The sequence below is a fragment of the Ornithodoros turicata genome, chromosome 5, assembly GCF_037126465.1.
Source record: "Ornithodoros turicata isolate Travis chromosome 5, ASM3712646v1, whole genome shotgun sequence".
In the NCBI taxonomy this organism is placed as follows: Eukaryota; Metazoa; Arthropoda; class Arachnida; order Ixodida; family Argasidae; genus Ornithodoros; species Ornithodoros turicata.
In genome coordinates this window covers 80,754,018-80,780,563 of record NC_088205.1, presented here as the reverse complement: position 1 = coordinate 80,780,563, position 26,546 = coordinate 80,754,018, and the positions used below count along the sequence as shown (strand labels likewise).

The following is a 26,546-nucleotide window of genomic DNA, read 5'->3' as shown; positions in this document are numbered from 1 at the left end:
AAGTGCAAAGCAAGTCGGCGGACGAGTCTTTATCGCGCACACAAAAAACAAAAATTTTGAAAGTTTGTTTACTTCGATCGGCTCAGCCACATTTTGAACCTGCGAAACCTTGAGGGCGCCCGTGTTGAATTCGCTGTGTGGTTGGTTGTCTGGAATCTTCCTCGGCCACACGTGAGTTGCCTGTGCTCATCTGTGCTGCTTTTATATCGCAAACGTTGATTATATTTAGTCGAGAAGTGTTTGCTTTCGCTGTTGTGCATCACTTTGATCCATTTGTGGCATTAAATACAGCTTCTGTGTGGAATTTCGGGCTCGGGGGGGCACTGGCGGATCCTTTCGAACCACGCGTGGCGTCGTTTCTAAACTCCGTTCGAATTCGTTCTTCCTGGTTAATTTAATTACACCGTACTCGATGTGCTCGGTTTGCTTTTGAGGGTTCCTTTGTCGTGGAATCTAGCGCTAGTATCGGTACTAACGTGTTCGACGTGCAGTGCTACGGCAGGTTGTCAACGAAATCTGCAGATAGCTGGCTTTTTGCTGCAAATCACGGCGAGCCGTGCGTGGACTGTATCAGGATATTCATCAGTATTATTCCCGTCTTGGGTGCTATGCTATATACATACGTCGTTTCTGTGTAGCTGAAGCCCTGATGTTGCAATTGATGTCCCATTCTAGCGCCTAACACACCTGTGGTTTGATTTCTTATGCAACTGTTTTGCACAAAATCACGATCGGGGAAGTAGCGCGGTCGGATTTGAATTGTGACGAACACTTGGTTGCTGTAGAGCAGCTGAGAAACGAGTCTTGTCAAGAAAGGTTGTCCGCGTGTTGATAAAGATGGATCAATGATGGGCAAGGTATCTCAAATTTGTACTTAAAGTACCAAGTTCCTTGCTTTCGTACTTCAAGTGTTGTACAAAGTACCATACTACAAATGTACCTAAAGTGCAAGGTATAAGGCAGAGTACTCATAAGTATTGCAAATTTGGTTTATATTGCTCGAGATTTCCACCAGCAATTAGGTGTTGATTGTTATTTTCAGAAAACTTTAGCGAGCGTTTTTGCCGGTGGCGAGTTCAAAAGCCTGCACTGTTTACCGCTGACTCTCGAATATGAAGTGAAAAACATCGAATCATTTACAAGCACACTGGCAAAATGCTAATGCGAACTATTATTTCTCGATTTATCCACTTACCCAGTGGACAGTGTTGTCATGCTGGTCTTTGATTACAATATGAACTAATAAGCCATGATTGCAAATGAGAGCTAGAGAAACCAACAGATCATTTTCGAGGACTTCCTCCGCTGCCCTTAGATATATCCCATGCTTTAATATTGTAAAGAAAATGCAAATTATTTGTCATTATTTTTTCAAGTTTTTCTTTTGCACTACGATTTGGGTACTTGATGGGAAACTACCAGAAGAAATTGCTTAAACCACAGTTCACAGTACTGCAAACAAAGTGCACGATTTGAAATGTGCTTAAATGAAGAGTTTAACGAAAGAAAAATTCAACAAAAGGAAGTGCTTGGCACCTCGAGCGCTTCCAATATCACTTCCGCGCGGATTAACTACATTGTGGATGTAGCCTCCAGATACCTTACAGAACCACGAAAGATCAGTCGATCTCGTCACTATTAAAGTCAGATTTTTTTTATTTTTTAAATTTTTTTAATTTTTCTTTTGAGACAGCGACACGATGGTTGCAACAGAGAAGGAACAGCTGATGGAATTGAAGGCCTTCGTTGACCTTTGCAAACAGAATCCAGAGATATTGCACAAGCCGGAACTGTCGTTCTTCAAGGTGTACCTGGAAAGGTACGTGACGTGAGACCCCGTCTCATCCGCTCGCGGCGTTGACTCATTTCTCCCTTTTTCCTCAGCCTCGGCGCCACGATACCTCCGCCTCCGCAGCACGCCCATCCGATGACACCGGTGAGCTAGCAACGTACCCCCGACAGCTGCCATGTCGGCCCTTTTTACAAGGGCTAACGGTATCGTAAATAAATAAATAAATAAACATTTCCGTCCGCGCTTATCCTAGGAGGAGCCAAAGACGGAGGAAGAAGAGGAGGAGGCCACGACGCCCGAGGACGTTGAAATCGAGACTCCTGAGAGTGAAGAAAGTGAAGTCGGTGAGTGTGTAGCCGTACTGTTTGTTTGACGGATTGCTCGGCTGACTTGCTGGACGTAACGTTCCAGAGCTGGACAGGTCTGGTTGCGTGGAGCCGGACGACGACGAGCCTTTGGAATGTGGCGATAGCAGTGTCGAAGTGAGTTGCGCAAAGTGTTCAAAGTTCAACTAGTAAAGCACTTTTTGTTCCTTGTGTTTCACAAGAGGTGTCCAAGAACACAAAGCTTTTTAATATTTGGAATGTAATGGAACTTTTAATGTTCGAGGTGTAAATGGGGGTTTTAAATGTATGGGGGTAATGGAAATATGTTTGGGGAATGGGAAATTGGGGGGGTAATGGAATGTACGTTTGGAATGTAATGGAACTTTTAATGTTCGAGGTGTAAATGGGGGTTTTAAAATGAGGGAATGTAAATAAAACGCGTGTGCCATCTCACAGTCAAGTGTGGCAGTTAAATATACTCTGGGGTAAAAGGCTTTCAGATGCATAGATCGAGAAGTTACCCGTCAAAAAGAACTCTTTACGAGATAAGTTACCGTGTAACTAAGTTAATAACGAAGTTCATCAACCTGAAATGTAACTCGCAGTTACGGAGTTACTTTAAAAAAAGAACTCGTTACGAGTTAAGTTACCGTGTGAAAAATGTAACTAAGTTAATAACGAAGTTCGTCAACCTGAAATGTAACTCGCAGTTACGGAGTTACTTTAAAAAAAGAGAACGAGTTACTTCAAAGTTACTTCGGACACAAAATAGCATCACAGAGGTGCAGCGCACGTGAACAGTTCAGTTCCACCGACCTTGAGTTGTCTGCGGAGGAGTGCAACACGCGTAGATGGTTTTCGATTGTGTCCAACAATTCGAACGCTTTGCATCTTGCTCCCTGTGGGCGCGCATTGGTTCAGCTTCATTTTCCTGAATAGAATACCGTCATTGATTGAATATCACGTTTCTGTGGCATAAAATGCCACGAAAGAACCGGAGAGAAAGCGAGGAAATCAAGAAAATATGTGGATGTGACTGAAAAAACGAATTAAAAGTAACTTGGAACTTAGCTTAAGTTACTTTGGCAAGGCTACCTGAAAAAGAAACTAGTTTCTCTGAAAGTTACCACGGCGCAAAAGTAACGAGTTAAGTTACAAGCTACCACAAAAAGGAACTTAGTTACAGTAACGAGTTACCACTTGCTTCCAACGACTCTCGCTGAACAACTAACTCAACCAGCATAACCTTGTCAGGTCACGGAAGAAATGATGGATGAGAGCAGCGAGAAAAGGGCGCAGGCCATGGAATTGCAGAACGACGGTAAGCGTTAAATTGCGTCCAAGTGTCCGACACAACTTCGTTATTGAAACCAGGACCCGCATTATTGCGGAACAAGTGTTACTGCGATGATGACAATGTAGACGCGTGCTTCAGCATGTTGAGGCCTACTGTTGTTGCAACAGGCAAGTTGGAAGAATCAGTCAAGGTCTGGACAGAAGCAATCCTCAAGAACCCCACGTCGGCAGTACTGTTTGCCAAACGTGCAAAGTAAGCCCCCCTTCCTTGCAGTCTAGTAATTTGGTACTCGATGTTTTGGGTCCTGCATGCATGAAAACTCAATCATCCGTTTGAGTAGTAGTAGAGTAAAATTGAGTAGTACTACTTCAGGAGCCGTAAATACGGTAATATGATAGCGGAAGCAACAGTGGAAAATAAACGATCAGTTCTTCACGAACTTTACATGAACACGATGTGGAGCAGCCATTGTTGAATGTGCGGTGCTCAGCGTTCTCCAATACACTTTGGCAAGTAAATTTTCGGGCTTCTTCGGGTTTTACCTTAGGTGATGCCGATGCAAATCGGGGGGTAAAAACAGGTTTAAACCCCGAAACATATGGCCCTGCTCGTACTCCCTGTTTGAGTGTGCCAAAAGGGGCGCCTACTTAACGCGTTCACTGCGCTCTTCTCTTGCTTCACGTTACAGCTATGTAGCATTTTGCACACTAACGTCCATTACGACATTTATTTTTCATGAGCTTGTCGGTAAACAACCTGGTGAACAATGGAAACCCTTCACGATTGTTTTTGAAACCTTCAGGTGACTCCAAAGGTAGCCGCGGAGGTGCTGCCTGGTGGGCACGCCTAGAATAACAACCTTACTTAGCAGGCAGTTAGTAGCATAGATCGAGAAGTTGCCCGTCAGAACTTGTTACAAGTTAAGTTGCCGTGTGAAAAATGTAACCAAGTTAATAACGAAGTTCTTCATCCTGGAATGTAACTCGCAGTTACGGAGTTACTTGAAGAAAAAGAACGAGTTACTTCCAAGTTACTTAGGACACAAAATAGCACTACACAGGTGCAGCGCGCGTGAGCAGTTGAGTTAAACCTTGTGTTGCCTGCGGAGGAGTGCAACATGCTTAGATAGTTTTCGTTTTTATGTCCAACAGTTCGAACGCTTTGCATCTTACTCCACGTGGGTGCACGGTGGCTCAGCTTCATTTCAATGACAGCGGTTCTTACTTCCTGAATAGAACACTGTCATTGATTGAATATCACGTTCGGCGGCATAAAATGCCGTGGAAGAACCTGAGAGAAAGCAAGAAAATATGTGGACGTGAGCGAAAAGCGAATTAAAAGTAACTTGGAACTTAGTTTAAGTTACTTTGGCAAAGTTACCTGAAAGAGGAACGAGTTCCTCTGAAAGTTACCTCGGCGCAGAAGTACCGAGTTAAGTTACCAGTTACCAAAAAAAAGAACTTAGCTACAGTAACAAGTTACCTCGAACTCTGGTTACTAGTATTGTACGTTGTCCTTTTTCAGCGTGCTGTTGAAGTTACAAAAGCCCAATGCTGCCATACGTGATGCCAACAAGGCCCTTGAGCTCAACCCTGACCAGGCGTTGGCCTACAAGATTCGAGGTCGAGCCAATAGGTACGCCATCCAGCATTACGTAGTTCAAGTTATCGTTATCATTTTTCGTAGCTGTCCTTTCTCACACGGGTTGCCGCTGCGCTCTCCTGCAGGCTTCTCGGAAATTGGGAGGAAGCGGCTCACGACTTGGCTACGGCTTGCAAGTTGGACTACACGGACGAAGCCAACGAGTGGCTAAAGGAAGTCACACCCAATGTAAGTGTTTCTCTTTTACCTTTTACGCTTCCAAGGGGTCGCTGCCTTTTGCTGTGTGAATGAATATGCTTAGTACAACTGTACCCGTTGTCTTCTCGTCAGTTTTGACCTGTTCGGTCTATTACGAACAAACTACGCGCCGATTGTTTCGAAACTCTGCATACATAGCTGAGACATGTGAAGCATGTCTGCAATTTAGTAACCTTTATTGCTATAGAATTGGCTAATTGAACACTCCAACACTGCTCTATGTGCCATACGATACGATCAACTACGAGATACGAGCGACTTCATAGCTTAGTACAAGTCTCATAACTGCATCGTCATCTACAAGGAGCATTAAGTACTGGGTTCTGTGTGCTGAGAGTTCAACACATTTAACCTCCCTCAGGTTGGCAAAATATGGACAAAGCACCATCACATTGTTTGCCACCACAATTGCCTGGGTGACGCCGACACTAGCAGCTAGGCTGGGGCCCGCTTGTAGCCCGATGATCTAAACTACATTCCCATTTGCTAGTCTCATTGAAACTCGATATAATAATATGAAAGTTTGAGGGCTGAAGTAAACTAACCTTCAGTGAGGACACCGCTACAAGGCGGTGCTTCGTTTTGTCTGTTTTCCTACCTTTTTTTTTTTTTCTTTGCTGTCATTTTTGAGGACGTCATACCTGTCTTAGACTCAAAGAACAACTGCATTCCAGTCCTCTTGCTCTTTCCATAAGGCGTATAATTCTTTAGGCCGTGGACTTGTTGTGTCTGGCCATGTGGAAGCTCTCAATTGTTGTCACTGCTTCAAGAGCTCGGCGTCAACAGAGTGAGCGTTTGAAGTCCAGTCAGAATGCAATTGGTGCACTTCAAATCGTCTTTCTTCGCCACGTGACTTCGCGCTGGCTGACGCTTGGTCCGGCTCTTGATCCAGCAGTTTCTGGCGCTGAAACCAGTGCTGAAACCACAGCAGTTTCCAGGCATAGACCACTGCCTGGCAGGAGGTCTCTATCGGGTGTGCTATACAATCATCTGAGACAGTCCTTGAATGACAAGAAGTTAATGGCCAAGGCGCTTCTTCAGCGCAATTCTGCTGGATTTTTTGTGTGATTCCCGACTCTGTTCCGGCGCTGAGCTTCTGCTGCACATGCTTTTCTCCCAAATGGAAAACCTCGTAAAAATGATCCTGCATAGTTTTTTTTTTTTTTTTTCGTGTGTGTGTGCAGAAGTTTACTGCGACAAGTCCAGTGTGCCATTGAGGCCCGTAGACATAAACTGGAAAAAAAGCATAGGGATCGCTGCCAACACAGAAGCCGCAATGTCCGAGTTGACACCTGAAGGGCTCCAGGCTTCTGTTTTAGGGCAGGCGAAATTGGCTTCTAATAGCATTATATACTTGTAGAGGTGGTAGTCCTCTGCATGGATCCTGTCAGGACGTCTATGTACCACTCCAGGATGGTGCCGGCAAAACAACCACCGTTATTCTCCTCTTCGCGACAGAACTAGGGCTCTGCATGCTCTGCTCTAAAAATGGCGAAACCTGCTGCCAAACTGCATTTTTCCTGCAACAAAAGCTGCTATGAAAAGCAATTCCACCACCGTGTAATGACACTATGTGAAAATGACATTCACTTACTGCCAAAATCTTTTGGCTTTCGGTCAAGCACAAACTGCAAGACCTTGATATGGTAGACGTACAGTAAAAAACAGCCGCGTCAAATGGTAATAAGAAGAAAAGTGCAGAATCAAAGTTATTGGGCCCATACATGTGTTTTACAAGTTTGTTAATTTTTGAGTAACAAAGGAGTAAGAAATAGATGCATATATACGCTAGCATAATGAGAGTCCTAATACATTATGGATTATTGTTGTTGCCGTCGTTTGCAACTGACATTTTCTTTGGCTGTGTAGCTTTATGCGGCGCATAAATTTCTTTACTGTTGTTGCATGCTATGCATTGTCTCATCATGCTTTGCACAGAAAGAGGAAGACGACAAGAAAGGTGTTGAAAAACATGGGAACAATTTATTTTGTCTATCACATACTAAGAGCACATGGGCCAGGGCACACTCAGTCTTGGTGGTGGGAAAGGTGTTCTTGCTAGCGTTTACATTAGCGTTGTGTCTGACCTACCTCACTGAAGTCTGCATGTTGTGAAAAACTAATGCTAAGTTGCGTAAAACATAGTAAAAAAAAAGTAGTGTGTGCTTTTTAAAGAACAGCACTGAAAAGGTTCAAAGCATGATGCAAATGCGTGTGTCGTGTGACTGAGCTCGAAAAAAGTCTGTATCATCGAAATATCATTGCTCTCACTTGTACTGACTATGAAAAACAAACAAACAAACAAACAAAAACTGTCGTTCATCAAAATCTTCTGTCACCGGTGCTGGCTGGTAGTCATGGTTGAGCAACATTACAACTCCCAAACGAAGGAACTTCCGCAGATTATTGGTTCCCGACGGAACAGACCCATGTCACTCTGAGTCTCCTGAGGAACGTCCTGGACCTTCGAGGAACCTTCGAGGAATCTTCCCGAGGGACTTCCTTTTGTTCACGAAAAAAGCAAAGCGAGGACTTGGTGCAACGGGATAGTCTTTCTACCTTTCTAGGCACAGCTTTCATTTTCCAAGTGTTGTCAGTTAACGACGGAAGCCAGAAAAGCGCCGCAATACTTGGTGCATTCACTGGAATGTCTTCCTTTCCCGATTGGATGCCCTTGAGCTGAGAGGTTGACGTTGCATTCCTTTTATTTAATGCTTGGTTAACTGACAACACTTTGTTACAAAACGACCGAATTTTTCCACCCCTCTTTTCTTGAGCACGGTGAAGTAACATCCATTCCTCAGAAACTTCCAGCTCTGTGTATCCTTTCTTTTTTTTTTCTTTTTGGCAATCGTCTTCCCTCAAAAGGCAATGTCGTAGGCTGGGAAACGACATCAACTCCTTTCTTCCGACGTCGGCACCGGCGATTCGTCGCTTGGCACACCGTCGTGGTCTCGCCTGATCTTAGTCTTCTCGTTGTACTTTCCGAGCAGTTGCGGCAGGTCGTACGCGATAGCCATGTCCAGCTTGTCGAGCGGGCACCCTTTAAAGTAACTGCACGTCTCGGAAAGTTGCTTGAACTCGTACAGGGTGTTGAGCTTGAAGAACTTGTAGTACAGCTGCGGGTCGGGCAGGTCGTACCGGCTCACGTTGGTCAGCTTGCTGAGCCCTTCGAAAATGTGGTACTTCTGGGGCTCCTTCGTGATCTGTTCGGCCACTTTCTTCTTGCTGCCAAAGATGCCCTTCTGCTTGTAGAACGTGCTGAGGTAGCAGTCGACCAGCTTGGCGTGGTTGCGAACGCGGACGGCGTGCCTGCGGGCGAAGGATATCGTGTTCTCCACCCTCTCGTCCATGATCTCCCGGAGGTGTTCCAGGAAGGCTCGTTCCTGCTCCAGGAAGAATCTCGCGGGAGTGCCTTTGTGGAACGGCCGCGAAGTGAGAGAGACCGTGTAGATGATGGGGGCCTCCGTGCTGCCGAGAAGCGGCGACACGTTCCACAGGAGCTGGCCCGTAACCCTCATGATGTCGTGGGGCTGAACGAAGTCGGCCTTGTTCAGCAAAAAGCGCGTCTGCGATTCGCGACCCTTGATCTGGTCGAGGAGAGCCGTCGTCTCTTCGCCTATTTCGAGCTTGCTCGGGTCGAAGACGAAGTAGATGGCATCGGCACGGTCAATGAACCACTGGAAGACGTCGTTGAGCGGGTAGGCCACGCGGCGTTTCTCCAGGATGCCCGGGGTGTCGACGATCGTAACCTGGAGGGCGCAGGTTGAATTTGTTAGTGAAATGCTGTCATCAAGGGGTAATGTCTCAGTACCTTTTGCAGTAATGGATGTGGCATGCCAATCCCCTTGAAATGATCGAGGAATCGCTGACCAAACTTCTGCACGCCTGAGAAGGCCCAGTGCGCTGCCATTTCGGTGCCGCTGACTCTCTGCAGTTTTTCGGTGTAGTGAATAATTGTGAAATCAACGTCTGTTGGTTGTGGACCTTTAAATAGATTGATGCACTACTGTTAGGCTTCAGTTATCGCACACCACAGTAAACTGTTGGTAAAATTATACTTGTTAGTAACGTACCTGTCTTCAACCCAGCCTTAGTGTACTCTGTGCCAAGGAGGTAGTTGATAATGGTGCTCTTTCCACTGCTCCATGGTCCGAGGAACAGTACAAGAGGCTTGTTGAAGATCTCTGCATCTGTAAATGGATAAAGGACCGTAGAATGAGATGTTCATTGATGCCTTCACAGCTTTACCTCCTAGCAGACGTGTACTGATATCCTTGAACTTGTACAAGTTCTCCATGGGCTGTATGGCATTGATGGATAGCTTCTTTAGATCCTTCAGGATCTCTTGGATGAGGCGATCTTCCTCTTTGTCTCCCTCAGTACCTATGTCCTTGTAGCCGAGGATAGCACCAATATGCTTCCGTGAACGTTGACCTGAAGGCAAGATCTCTGGCTCCTCCTCCTCTTCTTCCTCCTCTTCTTCCTCTGCAGCAATGTCAGCATCTTCGTCCACCTTCCCTAGTTCCTCTTCTTTCTCTGACATTTCTAGTACAGCAGCATCCTCTCTTTCTTGCTCTTCTTGGTCCGTTACCTCAGTTTCACCTTCCGCTTTGCCCTCTTCTATTTTTTCTTCAACCTCCTCGTGATCCTCTTCTTCCTCACTTTCTTCAGCCTCGCTTGCTTCATCTGTCTCCTTTATTTCTCCCATTTCGTCCTCCTCACCTTCACTCTCCTCTGCATGCTCACCTTCAGTTGCCTCTTCATCTTCTTCCTCTTCTTCATCTTCCTCTACTCCCTGTTCCTCCTCTTCACTTTCCTCCGCGCCTTCACTCCCAACTCTTGTCCCTTCCGGTTCTGCCTCGGATTCATCCAGTTCATCTCTCTCCTGCTCTGTCTTCACCAGCTCTAGTTCCTCTTCCCCTATTGCTTCCTCACCTGGTTCCTCATCACTTTCCTCTCTTTCTTCCTCTTCACTTGCTCCTTCATCTTCACCTTCATCTGCTTCTTCAACTTCACCTTCCTCCTCGCTTCCCTCAGCTCCCATGCCTTCTGTCTCCTCATCGCTTTCACCTACCCTTTCATCAACTTCGTGTTCACTCTCAGCAGCTTCCCCTTCCTCGCTCTCTTCTTCCTCGACATATTTTTCTCTTCCCACATCCCTTCTCACTCTTGTAGTGCCCTCCTCTTCGCTCTCTGCTTCATCTTCCTTAACTGCCTCTTGATCCTCTTCTACTTCGTCTGCCTCTTCCTCTTCACCCTCTGACCCCTCCTCAACGTCAGATTCTCCTTCCCCCTCCTTTTCACCCCCCAACACCTCAACGTCAGGTTCTTCTTCTTCACCCTCTTCTTCCTCACCCTCATCTACTTCACCCTCTTCTTCCTCACCCTCTTCTTCCTCACCCTCCTCTACTTCACCCTCTTCCTCTTCGCCCCCTGACACCTCCGCGAGGTCAGATTCTCCTTCTTCCTCCTCTTCACCCCCTGACACCTCCAGGGCATCAGATTCTTCATCCTCCTCTTCAGCCCCGAGCACCTCCTCAACATCAGATTCTCCTTCCTCTTCCTCTTCAGCCCTGAGCACCTCCTCAACATCAGATTCTCCTTCTGCTTCTTCCTCTTTTTCACCTGCCTCTGCTTCTGACTCTTCTTCGCTTGCCTCTTCTACTGCTTCTTTAGTCTCCTCATCTTCTTCAGCTTCACCACTGTCTCCAGTGACGTCTTCAGTTTCCTGTGGTTGTCAGGGGGGCTTCGGTTAGCTTTGCCAACAATGCTGTCTAGAGCAGTGCTTCTCAACCGCTGGGCCTCGTAGGAGAGATCATATTGTGCGCGTGACGTAGCAGGTTATAAAGAAAAAACAGCTGTTGCAGTTAAGTAAAAAAAAAAAAGTCCTGTGAAGATGACATGGATAGTGATGATCATGGTGGAGATTTGTGGAGAGACTAGCAATGGGCCATTGGTACCAGAGTTGAAAATCACTGCTCTAGGAAAATGGTAACACCAGAACGGGCACTGAAATCCTACAGGGTACACGATTCCCCGTTTTCCCAACAAAATCAGGGGGATTTACTGGCGCTCTCTCGTTTTCCTAGGGCAGTGTGAATGAAAGCCCAGAGCTAGGCTATCATGAAAGTCTACCGTCGTGCCCGTTTGAGCATGTACGTGTCATTTTGTAACCAAGGATAGAAGCAAAGTCTTTAAGTGATCCTCCTTCAGAAAGGCTTTGACCCATTCTAAATTCGGGGGAACGTGCACTGAGGCATCCCGACGACCAGTACTCTGCTGGCACCATCGGTGCCTGACCACATGACTGTGACCACAACAAGCTATTCTGCTTCCAAACGAAATGCAAAGCCTCAAATCCGGTGCTGCCTATATTTCGAACAGGGACTGTTCTACAGGGCCCAGTAGAATAATCTCTCTTGGAAATATCGGCGGCTTCTGACCAGAAGTGCTTCAATGTGCCTTTACATACTAATTGCTGTATGTTCCACTTTTCGACTGCTTTCAAAACAGTTGGTGATCGAACATATTCAGAGGCAGTGCATATTCAAAGGTTGACAACTATTCCTTCATATTTGCCATTGTCAATGACAACTTAGATGAAAACAGTGCTTCCTAAAACGTATCTGAAATCTTGTCAGGAGCAGCATTTGCCAAATCTATGTTTCTAACTCCCAGCACTAAAAATCCGATACATTTCAATCTGTGACACTTGCCAACATCAATGTTCTCCTTCTTTCCTGCTACACTACAACTTCGATCCCTGGTTCGTGGACACCTAAAAAAAAAAGACTGATGACTTCACTTTGAGACCGAACGAGCTTTCGTTTATTTTCGACACGTTCTCATCTTTTTTTACACGAGATGTGTTTCTCATATAAGGGTTGTTGTGACCCTGGCAGGGAAAGAAGAAAGGAAGTGTTCTCTCGGCCTCCGCACTTACAGTGAGTGTTGTATGTCTTATGTTCGCGAAACTCTCCCTCGGCCAGGGCACCAGGCGTTACGTATCACAGGGCGGTGGTGGTGAGGTGTGAACGGTGAGCTGTGGTTCTCGGATTCGAAGCCGGCCCACGGATGGATGTCCTTTGCCATGATGTGTGTGGTGAAGCTACAACTAGGGTTCCGCGTTTTCAGTTTCCCTGAACGGCCAACTCTTTGGCGTACCCGAAGGTGTAATTTTTGTGCTGCTACTGCACATAAAAACACACAAACACTCCAATCGTTCAACACGAAGAATTTTGCTCTACAGTCGTTACATGGCCCCTGATCCTCCAGGGACATGGAAGTCTTGCGCGGTTTCCACGTCTAAGTGATACCCGCAATGCTGACCAGGACAGGGTCATGGGTGAAGCTCTGGTTCACTTCCATGCCTAAGAAGGAGCTCAGAAAAATGACCTGTACTGCTTGATACGGAAAAGTGCTGGTGTCCAGATGCTTGAATACGTAGCGGAAAACGCGGAACCCTTGGCCCTGTGTCGTGGCTAGCTAGTGGCCTTAGTGAACTACACGCGTGACACTACTTTGTGGTGGTCGTGGTAAAGGGGACTGACGGGGATGTGGGGCTCGCGTTGAGGAAGTTAGTGTGTCCGCAGCGTGTTCACGGGCACCCCGGGCCCTTCTTGGCCTTCTTGGTGGTGACTTTCTTTGCCGCCTTTGCGGGCTTGGCCTTTACCTCGTCACTTTCAACGGTGGTAGCGCTCTCTTCGGCTGCCTTTGCTGGCTGTTCGTCTTGACTGGTTTCATCTTCGAATTGTCGTGGCTCTTCGGGTTCAACGTGAACTGCTTTGGCTGGAGGATTTCGCTTGCTGAAAGAAACAAAGTTCTGCAAGTCATATTCAGGGGCGGTATCTCCATAATGATTGATAATTGATAACACGCTACCAATTCATCCACCGAGGCCGGTCCGTCATGATTGCATACTTGAAATTTGAATTTGAACGTCAGAAGCGGCCACGCTGCCGTAGCAGACGACAGCAACGGCACGTCGTCTGCTAGAAAGCGTAGCAGACAGATCAAGAAGCTTCGCAAGAACGTATCCCGTGGAACATGCAATGCTTGTTCTAAATTCTTATCGTACACTTGAGTACAAGGTATTACAGGAATCCAATAAGCAATAAACAGGGCCTAGCCCCCAAATGGTGGCTCTGGGTGCAAAACGACACGGTCGCTGTAATCTCGAAGGTTCGTGGTACGGGAACTGGTGTTACCTTGGTCGATTTTCCTCTGCCCGGTGGTAGGTCGTAGTTTCGACTCGATCGTCTGCACGTCGTTCGACGTATTCCTTGAGGGCTTCGTTGACGAGCTGCGCGCAGCTCTCCAGGGTCAGCAGCACCGGTTTCGGGGGTTCCCTGGTCGCCTTTGCTCCGCGAGGCCTGTCTTCTACGAGCAAACGGTACGGCGTGTGTTCTGCAAGGAGTACAGTACGGTCACTTGTCTGCCGCCGTTCCCCTTTGGTTTGTTTTTGTTGTTAGTTGGGTAATAGGGGCGAATCTTGTCTCACCTGTGATGACGTCACCGTCCGTTGGCATGAATTCTGAAAAATGAACGTGGGACACCTTCAATCTGTGACAGGAGAAAGCGGCGGAAAACGCTTCTGCGTTTGATATGCTGTTTTTGCACGTGTTTCCTTCTATAATACGCGATGAAATTTTCAAATAATTGTTGATACAGAGGTCTGCGAATAAAAGGCAGTCTATACAGGCAGCACTTTTAATATAATAATAATAATTGGGTGTTTACGTCGCGAGACAACTGAGATCATGAGCGACGCCACAGCGGTCGGTCTGTGGATTGCTTTTGCCCACCTGAGGGTTCTTTAACGTGCGATGAAAGCTCATCACACGGCTCCCCGTATTTAACGTCCCTCGCGGAAGACGGCGTGTCTAAGCAACTTGTACCCTGCCACCAAGTTGCTGGCGTCCTCGGCCGGGTTCGAACCCGCGATCTCGGGATCAGTAGGCGAACACGCTACCGACTGAGCCACCGAGGCCGGTGAGCAGCACTTTTGGACTTTAGTATAGATACAGTATTTGAAATGAGAGGTTACGTTTTGCTATCTGCATGCGGCCGAATCACGCCGTACACACGATGCTTGCAATCCTCGCCTCTATATTTTGCGTGATGTTTTCCTTCACGTTGTGGAACGCACTGAAACGCTGGGCACGCAACGAAACGTATAGGACGCCGAGTGCGGGGTGGACGCTACTACAGAACAGTTGCAGTGACCAACAGACGCTGTATGTTGCTTGAGAGAACTACTGCCGCATCCCCAGAAAAGAAAAGACGTTTTCAGGCAATAGAAAGGGGCTGACATGAACCACAGTCAGTGATTTATCCAGTCCCCCTCCCCCCTCCTACACCCCCTAACCTTTTCACCTACAGGGGGTGCCCTTGCGATTTCAGCTTTAGACACATGTCGGTAATGATCTGTTAAGCTGTAATGACGTAACTACACACACACGCACACATTTTTTTCCAACACCCCTCCGTGCTTAGGATTCTGGATAAACCATTGACCGCAGCACCTCTGCGGTTGTCACAAGAGTGTGTCGTTATCACAAGATAACGATGACTGCTGACTGCTGAAACCATTAAAACCCCCCAGTGCCGGGAAACGCGTAAACAAGACGACACTGCACTGGGTCGTGTTGTCCTTTTTACGTGTTCCCCGGCATTGGGGAGTTTTAACGGTTTTAGCAAGAATGTCTTGCCAACTTGTCAGTACAGCCCGTCCACATCTTAACTATATTTAAAACTGTTTCGAGAGATTATAAAATGTAGTAATCGGCAAATTTTGTTTCTAATGGGTGTATTGGATTACTTAGCAGAACAATCAGTCAGTCAGCAGTACTGTCAGCGGCGAAAGTGCTTGCTGTAAAATCCAGTTGTCATTTATCGGCTGCGAATTTAATTGAAGTAAACGAAGAGAATTTGCCGAACCAGGCTACAAATATGGACGACTCAAACACGTACGTCAGCCTGGAACTGCGGTATTAATTGAAATATTTTTTGCGCGGTGGATTCAAGCATTATGACAAAGCATACGCCGTCATGAATGCACACGGCGCTAGCGGTCAGAGCGTAGTTTTCTTGTTTCTGTGCTCTTGTTGCCACCTCGGGTCCTCTTGGACTTGCGGCCGCCTCCTTATTAAATATGCCGCTGCTGAGCACTGGCATACCCTGTTCTAGTTACAAAAGTCAAGAAGAGCAGTTGTCGTTTTTGATTTTGTACTGCCTCGTACTTTTAGACGGTTCTCGCACGAGTTCGCGTTTTGTATCCCAGTTGCCGTCGGCCACCAGCGTCCTTTCGTATAGGGTCGATCCAATGTTTTAATCGCAGGCAAGCATCTCTGGCTCGTGCTTCCCTCTCCACAGTGCAGTGGGTTCGTCTGGAGCGCCCCTTTAAAAGGAGGGTCCCACATACCGCCGGGCGGGATATTTTCCGGTCTGAATACCGGCGCTGTGACAGAATCATTTGGTCGCCAGGAACAAGTGCTTGGCACAGTATTTTCGGCGAGGCTAATTATAGAATTGAGGTCTTTCGGCCGGCTTTTTGAGGGTCGCCTCTTTAACAGCACCTGGTTCCTACGTGGGGCCTCCGTACAGGACACCAGGATTCGCAATCTTTGATATCTAATGGGTGATAAGGGTGCTGTACTACGACCTGTAGACGTCACTCCTGCACGGCATCAGAGGCAGTGGGACGCAGGAGAGATTCCCGCGTGATCTTCCCCTCAGAGTAGTGTTGGAATTCGGGAAGAGGTAATGCACTTGTATCCGCTGGCAACTGTACCCGAATAATTTGGGTGGAGTTGTAATATCTTTGTGGAGGTGTTTGGGTGGATGTGTCATGCGGTGTCTGAAAAAATCCCTGAATGGACAGATAGTAGTCCACCGGCGGGCGTACAGCGCTCTTGTGCTGTGACTAATGCTTGTGTTAGTTGGTATGTTGCTGTGTCGCTTGCGTTGAAGAGCAATCGAAATGCTGTGTATTGCAGGTTTAAATTTTTCCGCGCAAGGGTACAAATCGCCTGCATTTCATATCTCTGGCATCGCTTGCTGTCTGCAAACGAATACAAGTGTATCATATCACCGTGAGCGGTTGTAGTCAGCAGATAAACTACCGGAAATGAAAGTAAATGTCTAAGTCACGTCCGACCGCGTGACATTACTACGCTATGAAATGCCTTGGGCGAAACAAGATACTGCGAAGCCAAGACAACTCGCAGAGTGTCATTTGGTGACGTCACACGTTTCGTCTACTTTAGTATACTACTGTCCGTGGCTAGCCTTCAGCCCTTGCATTTTTGGTATTAGTAGAGCTTCACACCCTGCAATATCCTGCACCGGCACCTTAGTACAGTCCAGCAGCCACAGCCTCTGGTATCACCTCGCTCACTCGCTCCTCGCCATGTTTTACTGCGTCTGCGCCCCTTTTCTGTCATTTGAGATGGTGCTCCATTCGTTCAGATACCGCCTATCGCTGTTTTCAGTTTCGGGTTCACTTGGACAAAGCCCTTAAGACGTTAATATTTATCAGCACAGCAGGTTTAAGTCGCCTGCACATCTTGCGGAAGACCTGTTGGTATTGCCTGCTGTGTTAGCGAGATTTTCAGCCGATGGGTCATCCATAACTGGTGATTCCTATCTCAAGGTTGTCCTATCATAACCAGTTGCTCATCGCAGTGGTTCTGTGCTCGCTTTCAAGCGGACGTGCGTCTGGATATTTGATATGGCGTTCAAACACTATGCGGTGCAATTCTCTAGACATTAAGAAGAAGAAAGAAGCAACGAGACATACACTGTCTAATGCAGTCAGTCCGATGTTTAGAGTGTATAACCCGAGGGAAGACAAGAAAATATTGTGTCCATGTATGTCTGTCGCGCTACCAAGGTTGTGGGAGGGACCTTGCTTCCGGCTTCAGTACCGCGACCTCTTCGAAAACATTTGATTGGGCCACCAGGTGAACGTGAGCTCTGGCATCAGCAGCAACACGCTGTTAATTTTCTTAAAACACTGTTTGCGAGAGAATTCAGCACTTCGAGTTCATCAAGGACACGACCTTCAATTTCCGCCCTGCAACCCTCTTCCATTCTTCTATTGGCTGAATTCAACGCCAATGTTATTCGCGGCTCTCATCGATGGACACCGATCTTCCCACGCTCTCGACCTGGTGCCCTTGTCCCCAAACCGGTGGTTCTCTCGCGGCATCTTTCCTCAAGTTCTCTACGCGCAGCTCCCGTTCCCCGAAACTCAACGACACGCAGCCACCGAGTCACGTGGCTCAATACTCTCTCGCGATTACAGTGCAGCAAGACCCTTACCGCTAACCCAGAAGAATCCTATGACTCCTAGCGTGGCTGCCATGATTATCACGCCCCGCAAATCCAGTTGGCCAGCGGCTTCATCCTTTCCCGGCGGATGAGCAGAACTCCTCCGGTGATGGAGTATGGCCGCCGACGGCCGCCTGGCACCCATGCTTCTGGACCGTGGACCCCTTCCCCAAACTCCAGCTGAACGACGGACACTCTACGGACGAGGGACTACTCCAACACAGCACCACACTCTTCTTGTTCGTCCGCCCGGTGCCGTCGATCCCCTGGCTATCGCTGCCGGCACTGAGATGCGAGCATTGAAAGAGGACACTGCGGGCCACGAAGGCTGTTTTCGTCAGGGAGCGAGTAGTGCACGGGCTAAACTTAGGGGGGAGGAGGCCTTGGTCCGCTGCCAGCTTTTTGTCTGGCCCCGGGCCTTCCTTTTTTTCTCTGCGTCCGCGGCTCAGGTGTGCACAGCTTGTTCGTTTCCTCGCGCTGGCTTCGAATACCTGTCGCTCTTCTCTTTGTCGTGCGGATGTGCTAAAGGTTAATGGTTGCTCTGAGAGGGTCGGTGGGGCGTAGCCGAAGTTCGTGAACCTCGCTTTCGAGATTGACGGTGCACGAAGCGAGTATTGTTAAATTTGTTCCTCCGGTATGTTCACATGGATGTCGAATTTGTGAGGCTGGAGCGCTTTGGAAGGAACAGGTCAACGTAATTTTGGGGAACGGCATGCCCCATCGCAACATCTTTGCTGCTTCCCTTGTCTGTGCACGAAGGGAGTGAGAGCATTTCAATTTGGCGCTTGCACGAACGTTGGGGAAGTTCCTCGGTGGCGTCTTCAGTAGCTTCGGCAGTGTTTCGATCAGACGCTACCGTCCTCAACACTGCTCGTTCGTAAAGCCACAGAGGAGGGCACTGAGTAATTTCCTCGGCGTTCGTGAAAGCCCTGGTCCACAGACCTCCCTGGATCAGCCGGTGGGGCTACTGATCCTAAGGTTGCGGGTTCGAACACGGCGGAGTATGCAACGTGTTGGTAGGGCACAGGTAGCATAGACACGTTGCAGGCCGCAGGGGACGTTAAATATAATGTGTGCCGTGCGCTGAGCTTTCGGAGCACGTTAGGGATCCCTCAGGCGGCAAAATTAATCCGCAGGCCAACCACCGTAAGAAGCATGACACCGACAAGGCAGAAACAGAAAGGCAACTGCTCTCCACAGCGTACGTCCCCTGAAGGCACCGTCTTCTGCGGTATTGTGCAATCGGTTAGCTTACGAACCCGGAGATTTAGGAGGTTCCGGTTCTAATCGCGGTGCCCTCACACCTTATCGTAAACTTCATTAGCAGTCGTCTTGTTAACTCTGCTCCGTCTGGGACAATCTCTTGTGATCTGACTTTGGTACAGTATAGGCCTATATGTAGTACCATCATGCTTTGCGCGCAGTCGGACACATCCCGAAGGCTTTGGGTACGTCTCTGAAGAACGCATGTCTTGTCTCGCTTGAAGAGCTTCGTTGTTGAACGCCACTGCTGTCCACGTGTTGTATACTTTGACGTTAAACTGTTTGTTTATCCAGACGCGGCCCCTTCTTGGCTTCCTTTCGGAAATGGTCTCGTTCGAAAAATAAATCTTCGAATATCCCCGCGTGTTTCCCTGTTTTAGCTTGTTCGTATGTTTTTGAGTGTATCTCGCTCTTTAACTTGTATCTTCTGACGCCAATGGCCAAACGGAAAAACTGTTTCCTTGGTCGTCGTGTGGGTTTCTCACGCGTTTGGTATTGAACTCGTAGTCCGGAGATATTGTTATCACGTGTACATTTATATATATATATATATATAAGTTGAAATAAACGAATGCGGTTGACCACGAAAAATAAAGGTATTCAATAAAGATCAGAAGTGGAGACGGTGCTTCTACAGGATAAGGAATAAAAGGGGGACTTTATTAAAAACTAAGAGGGGGTATTCGACGTTTCGACAGCAGCGCTGTCTTCAACAGTTCCTGAACTTCCTGTTGAAGACAGCGCTGCTGTCGAAACGTCGAATACCCCCTCTTAGTTTTTAATAAAGTCCCCCTTTTATTCCTTATCCTGTAGAAGCACCGTCTCCACTTCTGATCTTTAGTGAATACCTATATATATATATATATATATATATATATTGCCGTTATCTCGTGGAAATACGCAGCGTTTCGCTATAATAGAGTACGGTACTGTTTCCGGGTCGTAAAAAAGAATACCAGTAGAGCTGCGTGTTGACAAGAGCTCGATGTCGCCGTACAGTGTAATGCTAGCACATCAGCCATCAGAGAGGAGTGCGTTGGATTCCCTACAGTCGGTGGTGGTGCTGGTGCTGGTAAAAGTGATCGTCGTTTTCGGCCTCACAAAGGTGGGCAACGTCGCGGCTGGCGCCCTGGGGGAATATGCGTCCTGGGCCGACTTCTAAGGGAACTGTGCCTACATATGTCTGAAAGCGTCTGAGGAAAACCACAGGACAGCACAGCCGGCACCGGGTTTTTTTTTAATTTTTTATTTTTTATGTCGACTGCCGTTCTTGGAAATTAAGGTAACGAATGAGCGTGCGTGCACCTGCAGAAAATCACGTGCTGCACTTCGTCGTCACCTGTGACGTCAGCAGTGTGGCGAAACGGAAAACGTCGGTTTCGTTTTCTGTTTCGCGCAAGAACTTGGCTTTTATCGTGCGGATTCAGTTCACGTTCTGAGCAAAGGTCAGTGAGGGAACGGAGATTTAGCAAAAAACGAGGATCTCTGGAATTACGAGCAGTCTTCAACTTTAAAGGGACAGTCCGAGCTCAAGCGCTTCGCAGAGCAAAAAAAACAAAAACAAAAAAAGAACGGTGGCTGCTGACATTGATGTCAGAAGAGCGAAAGCGCCGCAAAATTACATTATAAATAGCTTCGAGTTTCTTTGAAATAATTTGCAGAATGGCTCTGTACATCCTAGGAAGACGTGTGTCGGCATTTTTTTTTTTAGTCCCGACTGTTCACTTCACAGCTGTCCCAGAATTTTTTTTCTTTCTTTTTTCTCAGTGATTCGCGAGGTTTTGCGCTTCTCGTAAATTCCGCACGACACTGGCATTCCTTGATGACGTCACAACGACTTTTCCACGACAACGTCTGGGTCACACGTTTTTTCTCTCCCTGGGTTAGGGAGGAACGGGTGTGACGACGGCTTTGCACTGCACCTCTCCTCGTCACCCCTCTCCCCTCTTATAAATTTAGAATCATCGTGGCGTGGAGACTCCTTTGATTTTGCGCCTTTTGGCTGGGCCCCAGGCCCTAATATGGGTCTGCATGGGACGATGACGGTTGGTTCACGGCCGGAATGTTCCTCCTCCTGCTGCTCGAAAAGGCTTTCATAAATAATTGGCCGGCAAGTTGGATTGTCGCCTTTGTTTCGTGGTACTATTTTAATCGGGGGATATTTATAGCGGGGTTTCTACTAACCGGCCTCGGTGGCTCAGTCGGTAGCGTGTTCGCCTTCTGATCCCGAGATCGCGGGTTCGAACCCGGCCGAGGACGCCAGCAACTTGGTGGCAGAGTACAAGTTGCTTAGACACGCCGTCTTCCGCGAGGGAAGTTAAATACGGGGTGCCGTGTGATGAGCTTTCATCGCACGTTAAAGAACACTCAGGTGGGCAAAAGCAATCCACAGACCGACCGCTGTGGTGTCGCTCATGATCTCAGTTGTCTCGCGACGTAAACACCCAATTATTAGTTTCTACTAACCTTGTTTGTTGTTGTTTGTTGTTTGTTGTACTTGTTGTTGTTGGGGTTTCACCTGTTGTTCATGTGCATATCGGGCTGATAACATGAGGAGGCTTCTGTAGCGGGGGAGAATGTAGTAGATACGCGGATAAAGGAAGTCCTTTCTGACCAGTCTGACACAAGAAGATACGAAGGCAGAAAAATAGGCGATGTCAAATTGCCAGCGATGAGTAGATCAAAGAGTGATATTAAACGGTAGGAGCAACTTATTTATTGACACACGGTAACAAGCCTTTCGTGTTTGGACTCGCGTTATGTTGCGCTTCTGATACCCCTTCGTTTGTATTTGTTCTTTTCATTTTTACCTGTATTTGCATCCTTTCCATCGCCCTGTTACCCTCTCATACCAAAACTTCCCCGTCAACTGTATATATGTTCCTGTACCATGTTCATATTTTTGTAACCTGAAGAAGTGCAGTCTCGTGCACGAAAGACTTGTTACCGTGTGTAAATAAATGAGTTGCTCCTACCGTTTAATATCACTCTTCAGTCTGACACACATAGGTTGCAGCGTCGCGTTGATGTTTGGTTGTTGTATATATATTTATTATATTATATGACTTATTCAGTTACGAACTTTCTATTTTCCCCCGGAATTTCTGCTAAAGTCCCACACATTCATGCCTTACGCACATGTTTTCAAGTGGCTGTGAGACGATTCTCCAACTTTTAGGAGGAATCATGTTGAGGGTGCCGGGATTTGTATCCCTAATCAAAAAAGCGAAGTTCTACGCTGATGCGGTCACGCGTGATGAACCTCCCCACTCTCCAAAGTCAAATAAAGCTCTTTGTTGTTGTTCGATCACGCGTTCAGAGGTCTGCACTGCGAGAGAGAGGCGCCCTCACTCTTTCCCTCAGAGACAAGGACGCAGGAGCCTCTTCGTGGAAAGATGCGAGACATACCGGTTTCCATGGTAACTCGCTGCACCTCCGCAGGAAAATTCACGTTTGGCGTCGCGCGCGCTTTCTGCTAAAATTCTGCGTTAGCGCCGCGAAGCAACTGTGGCGTACAGACACGCACAGATGGGGAGAGGACAGTGGGAAGGAGTGGCTAGTCGTGCGTTCTGGGCCGACTTCATGGGGAACTGTGCCGACATTAGTCTGGAAAGTGCTGGAAAACACCGGACAGCACATCCGGTGCCGGAATTTGAATCCGCATCACATCCAAGTCTCGGCGTGGAAGGCAATCACGCTAACCACTACAACACGCGAGCTGGCCTCTCGAGCTTTGGAAAACTCACTTTTTGTACATGTTATTGCAAAAACAGCATGCTCTGGATAGAAGTATGGCTTTATGTATTGACCATATGAACGAAACACGAAACAGTTAGAGTTTGAAATTCCTTCTCAACCACTCTACGTGCTTGCAGTACCTGTGCAGTGTCACTGCACGTAGACGGAATGTTTTGTACGCACTCGGCTTTTAACTTTTGTTGCTCCATTCAATCAAATTATACAGTTTTCTCTTCTAACTTTATTGTTGCATACTAATGTATGTGACGTAGGTTGTACTAGAGTCCACGGCAGCTTTTTGTGGAGGTCACAATTCACGTCATTTGGCACCAGAATAGAAACTTTCACCTTGGCGTCTTCTATTAATTTTCTTTTCTTTCTCTCTTGCTTAGGCAAAGAAGCTCCAGGAACACAAGAGGAAGTGGGAGAGGAAACGGGAGGAGAAGGAACTGAAGGCGCGGGAGGAGCGGATTAGGAAGGCAAAGGAAGAAAGGGAAAGGGAATACCAGGTACAAAAACTTTTGTTCCTTTTTCGTCTGGGTCCCAGAGTTTGTGCATAGGCAATGTTTCGTATCCAAAACGATGCAAAAAGTCGTGCTGTTGCTGTGTAGTTTTCCCAGTGGCGACAGAGACTCTATATGCACTGTTGAATAGCTTGTGCATAAGGCAACAGCATTAGGTACTCTCCCAAAAATTATACTGTCAAATCCGCTTGAAAATTGTTACGCAAGAGTTAGTCTTGTACTGTGAGACTGTTTTTCATAATTATGGGCAGAGGTCTGGCAGGCTTTATTGATCTCCTGTGAGGATCAAAAAGGAAGCTTGGTACTATAGTGTACAGGTTTGGAAGAAACCTAGTGAGACAATGAAAGTCCAAATGAAAGCACACTCCAATTGAACCTCTGTATGCAATAAGGGGATAAGTCGAAAAAATCCCAAACCGAGGAAAGGGGCCTGATCTGATTGTCCGTCCCATTGACACGCATGCATTTCCCGTTCCTTACCCTGCTGTGGCGGGCCAATAAATTGCAATAGGGTCCTAAATTTTCTTTGGCAGGTACATACTGGTATGTAGATGTCATTGCAGCAAAAATAGTAAACAGGGGATAAGTCGACTTATTGCATACAGAGGTTCAATTATTCTGAAAATTGATTCTACCCAGCTCCCGGCAGAATAGAACAGGAGTTTCTGCTGACATTATTGACTGCTAACAAAACCTATTTGCTTTCCTTTTAAATACAGAGGCAGAAGGAACAGGAAGAATCTGGTATTCCTGGTGGATTCCCTGGCTTCCCCCCCGGCGGACCTGGTTTTCCCCCCGGCGGGATGGGAGGCATGGGCGGAATGGGTGGAATGGGAGGACTCGGCGATGTCTTGCAGGACCCCGAAATTATGGCTGCCTTCCAGGTGAGTCCGATACCGGCTCCAGTACGTTGGCCAAACCTCTACCGGTCATTCGGAGGTCCCTGCCGATGGCGCTCGCTTTCTTCGTATCAGCTGCCGTCGTTTCACGTTTTTTATTCGTACATTCACTTCTGCCGATTGTTGCTGAGGGTTTTCGAATTATGAATTATGGAATTTGAATTACTTTGCAGGATCCGGAAGTAGCCGCGGCCTTCCAGGACATCAGCCAGAACCCTGCCAACCTTGCAAAGTACCAGTCCAACCCGAAAATCAAGAACATCATGGCTAAAATGGCTAGGAAAATGGGCGGTGGCCCACAGGCACCACCACTGTGAGGCGCTGCCTGTTGCGCGTGTGTCTGAAATCAATTTTTGGATTTCGTCGTCTTAGGGCATTTCCCTCTCGCATATTTTGATTTTTTTTTTCGTTTGTTTGTTTGTTTGTGTCACACGAAACACGCGGCAGCGTCTGGTTACGGAAATTAAAAGCGTTCCATTCCATAATGCTGTGGCAGTGAGATAACCTTGAAGTCAGTTTGTATGGCGAGTGCCACGTAGCGATATGTTGTGCCGTTTTGGTAGTAGTATTCTGCCCCCACCCCGAAGTGTATGGAAACTAAGACTGGAGATAACCTTAACAGAACTGTGTGCAGAGTGTAAGGCTGCCAGCGGAATGCATGCGTCTCTGTGGTCTAAGTTAATTGGAACAGGTAACCAGCTGCGAGCCATAGCAGAAGTTTACTACAATAAAGACGTATTAACGTGCTGTTTTCGTGCAATGTCTCGAAACTTTTCTGGCATAAGCCCGTGAGGTTAAAGGGTGTACGATCTTGGATGGAACATAGTTTTCTCTCCCTGTTTATCTCGGGGGAAGGCTGTAACGCCGCGGTACCCTGTACGACGAAAAGGATGTGAACGCTGGTCGAAAATTGTTTGCTTAGAGGAGCATGGAAGGCGTTTGGAACAAATATTCTTCAAACACCTCTTATGAACACACTACCTTAAGGAACCGTCACACAAATTGTTTCCTTTGGGAAATGCAGATTTCCTGGGGAAATCGGTTTTACAAGAATGCACAAAGCATGCGTGATTCCGTGCACACTGGAGTGTGGCATCATTTCTCCATTGGAGCAACACCCTGACAGCAAACAAGAGCAGGAACACATACGGATAGATGGATAGAATAATGCCGGGCAACCGTTTCTTATTCGATCTATTGCTAATAGCTGGCAGGGAGCCGCTCGGATGTCGAAATATGCCAGTACCAAGCTGTACAAGTCAAGTGCGAAGTTCGTCGGCGCTTTTTATTGGCTGCCGAGAATAGTCTGCTTGCGAGTGCGACCAATCGAAACGCGGGACGGGCGGTGCAAAATGGAAATGCAGGGGGAAAAAAAAAAGCACGCGCCTCGATATTGGGTCACGTATGGGGACCCGCGATAATAGGGAGTTTTAGGACACCGTAATCGCCCTCCGATTCATTTTCCGTAACGCTATCAGCCAATCAGCTATCAGCGTAGCACTAGCCGATTGGCTGATAGCGATGCGGAAAAGGAATCGGAGGGCGATCACGGTGTCCTAAAACTCCCTATTGAAAACACTTTTGCGCGTTGCCCTCATACGTTTTGTGCGAATATACAAGATGTTTGTTTGTTTTTAAATCATTTACAGATTTTTGTTTTTTTAAAGCTGAGAGCAGAACTGATGTCGTTTTTGTGGGCGAATTACGCGGCCAGGCGGACATCCTGCGTGGGAAACAGCATGTAACTACTGGGCGACTACTCACCTAAAATTCATTAACTTTTTATATGTTTTCGCGAAAATGCGAGAACGCAGAATTGGATGCAATTATTTGGATCCATAATCTTTGAAAGAGGGATTCAAATCCTGAATCGAGCACGTACTTTGAAATATAAATAGCCAAACCCTAGTATGCAAATGAGGCGCATCCAGAACTGCCCGCTTCTCGTACGCAGAAGCGATATCGCTTCGGCTTATCGGGGCCGAAGAGCAGTGTCTCTGGCTAACAGATCACCTCGATCGCTGGAAAGCACGTGACCCTCCGACGCGAACTCCCTTTCCCTCTCTTTTGCGCTTGAAATGAGCGTGGTTTTAGTTTCGGCTCATTTGCGTAGCAAAATTAGGAAATTCATATCTCAAAGTACGTGCTGTTCGGGGTATTTAAAAAAAGAAAGGACTGATTTAAATAATGGATTGCTCCAATTCTGGTATCTCGCATTTCCTCGAACACATCTTATAAGTTAATTAATGCATTTTACGTAATTAGTCGTTGTGCAGTTACATGCTCTTTCCCACAGAATGTGGCCGCATAACACACCTGTGAAAACCGCATTTAGGTAGCTCTCATGGCTTTATTGTAAAAATTATGTAAAGGATAGAAGCCGTGTATACACCAGGACCTTCTAGCTCTGTGACTTGAAAACCCGAGACGCCACCAGCTGGCTTGCTACCTAACTCTCCTTTCGTTATCTTCTAGCTCTCTCTCTTTCATTGTGTTTTTATACTTCTTTAA

The 26,546-nt window shown here is 47.2% G+C and overlaps 2 protein-coding genes across 2 annotated transcripts; one reads left to right on the top strand and one right to left on the bottom strand.

Annotated features, from left to right (window-relative positions):
* The first annotated feature begins 36 nt into the window (after nt 1-36).
* On the top strand, nt 37-24,782 carry LOC135394963 (hsc70-interacting protein-like). Its single transcript, XM_064626081.1, has 12 exons — nt 37-171; nt 1,694-1,819; nt 1,885-1,936; nt 2,046-2,136; nt 2,204-2,274; nt 3,373-3,439; nt 3,583-3,667; nt 4,940-5,050; nt 5,143-5,245; nt 23,005-23,121; nt 23,856-24,020; nt 24,209-24,782. The coding sequence occupies exons 2-12, from the start codon at nt 1,701-1,703 to the stop codon at nt 24,350-24,352; spliced, it is 1,125 nt and encodes a 374-aa protein (XP_064482151.1). The 5' UTR covers nt 37-171; nt 1,694-1,700; the 3' UTR covers nt 24,353-24,782.
* LOC135394958 (uncharacterized) lies at nt 7,237-17,964 on the bottom strand. Its single transcript, XM_064626068.1, has 8 exons — nt 17,603-17,964; nt 13,779-13,811; nt 13,486-13,684; nt 12,951-13,083; nt 9,527-11,006; nt 9,352-9,468; nt 9,090-9,262; nt 7,237-9,027 (listed from the first exon to the last, which is right to left on the bottom strand). Exons 1-8 carry the CDS (start codon nt 17,754-17,756, stop codon nt 8,170-8,172), a joined length of 3,147 nt encoding a protein of 1,048 aa, XP_064482138.1. The 5' UTR covers nt 17,757-17,964; the 3' UTR covers nt 7,237-8,169.
* Nucleotides 24,783-26,546: the final 1,764 nt, after the last annotated feature.

What these genes read in the sequence shown, in the direction of transcription:
- LOC135394963 (XM_064626081.1), top strand. Translation starts at nt 1,701, where the DNA reads ATGGTTGCAACAGAGAAGGAACAGCTGATGGAATTGAAGGCCTTCGTT. An exon ending in GAGTGAAGAAAGTGAAGTCG is followed by an intron (nt 2,137 to 2,203) that starts GTGAGTGTGTAG and finishes GTAACGTTCCAG; the next exon opens with AGCTGGACAGGTCTGGTTGC. An exon ending in CATGGAATTGCAGAACGACG is followed by an intron (nt 3,440 to 3,582) that starts GTAAGCGTTAAA and finishes TTGTTGCAACAG; the next exon opens with GCAAGTTGGAAGAATCAGTC.
- LOC135394958 (XM_064626068.1), bottom strand. Translation starts at nt 17,756, where the DNA reads ATGGGTGCCAGGCGGCCGTCGGCGGCCATACTCCATCACCGGAGGAGT. An exon ending in GGACGGTGACGTCATCACAG is followed by an intron (nt 13,685 to 13,778) that starts GTGAGACAAGAT and finishes TACTCCTTGCAG; the next exon opens with AACACACGCCGTACCGTTTG. An exon ending in CACATCCATTACTGCAAAAG is followed by an intron (nt 9,028 to 9,089) that starts GTACTGAGACAT and finishes TGCGCCCTCCAG; the next exon opens with GTTACGATCGTCGACACCCC.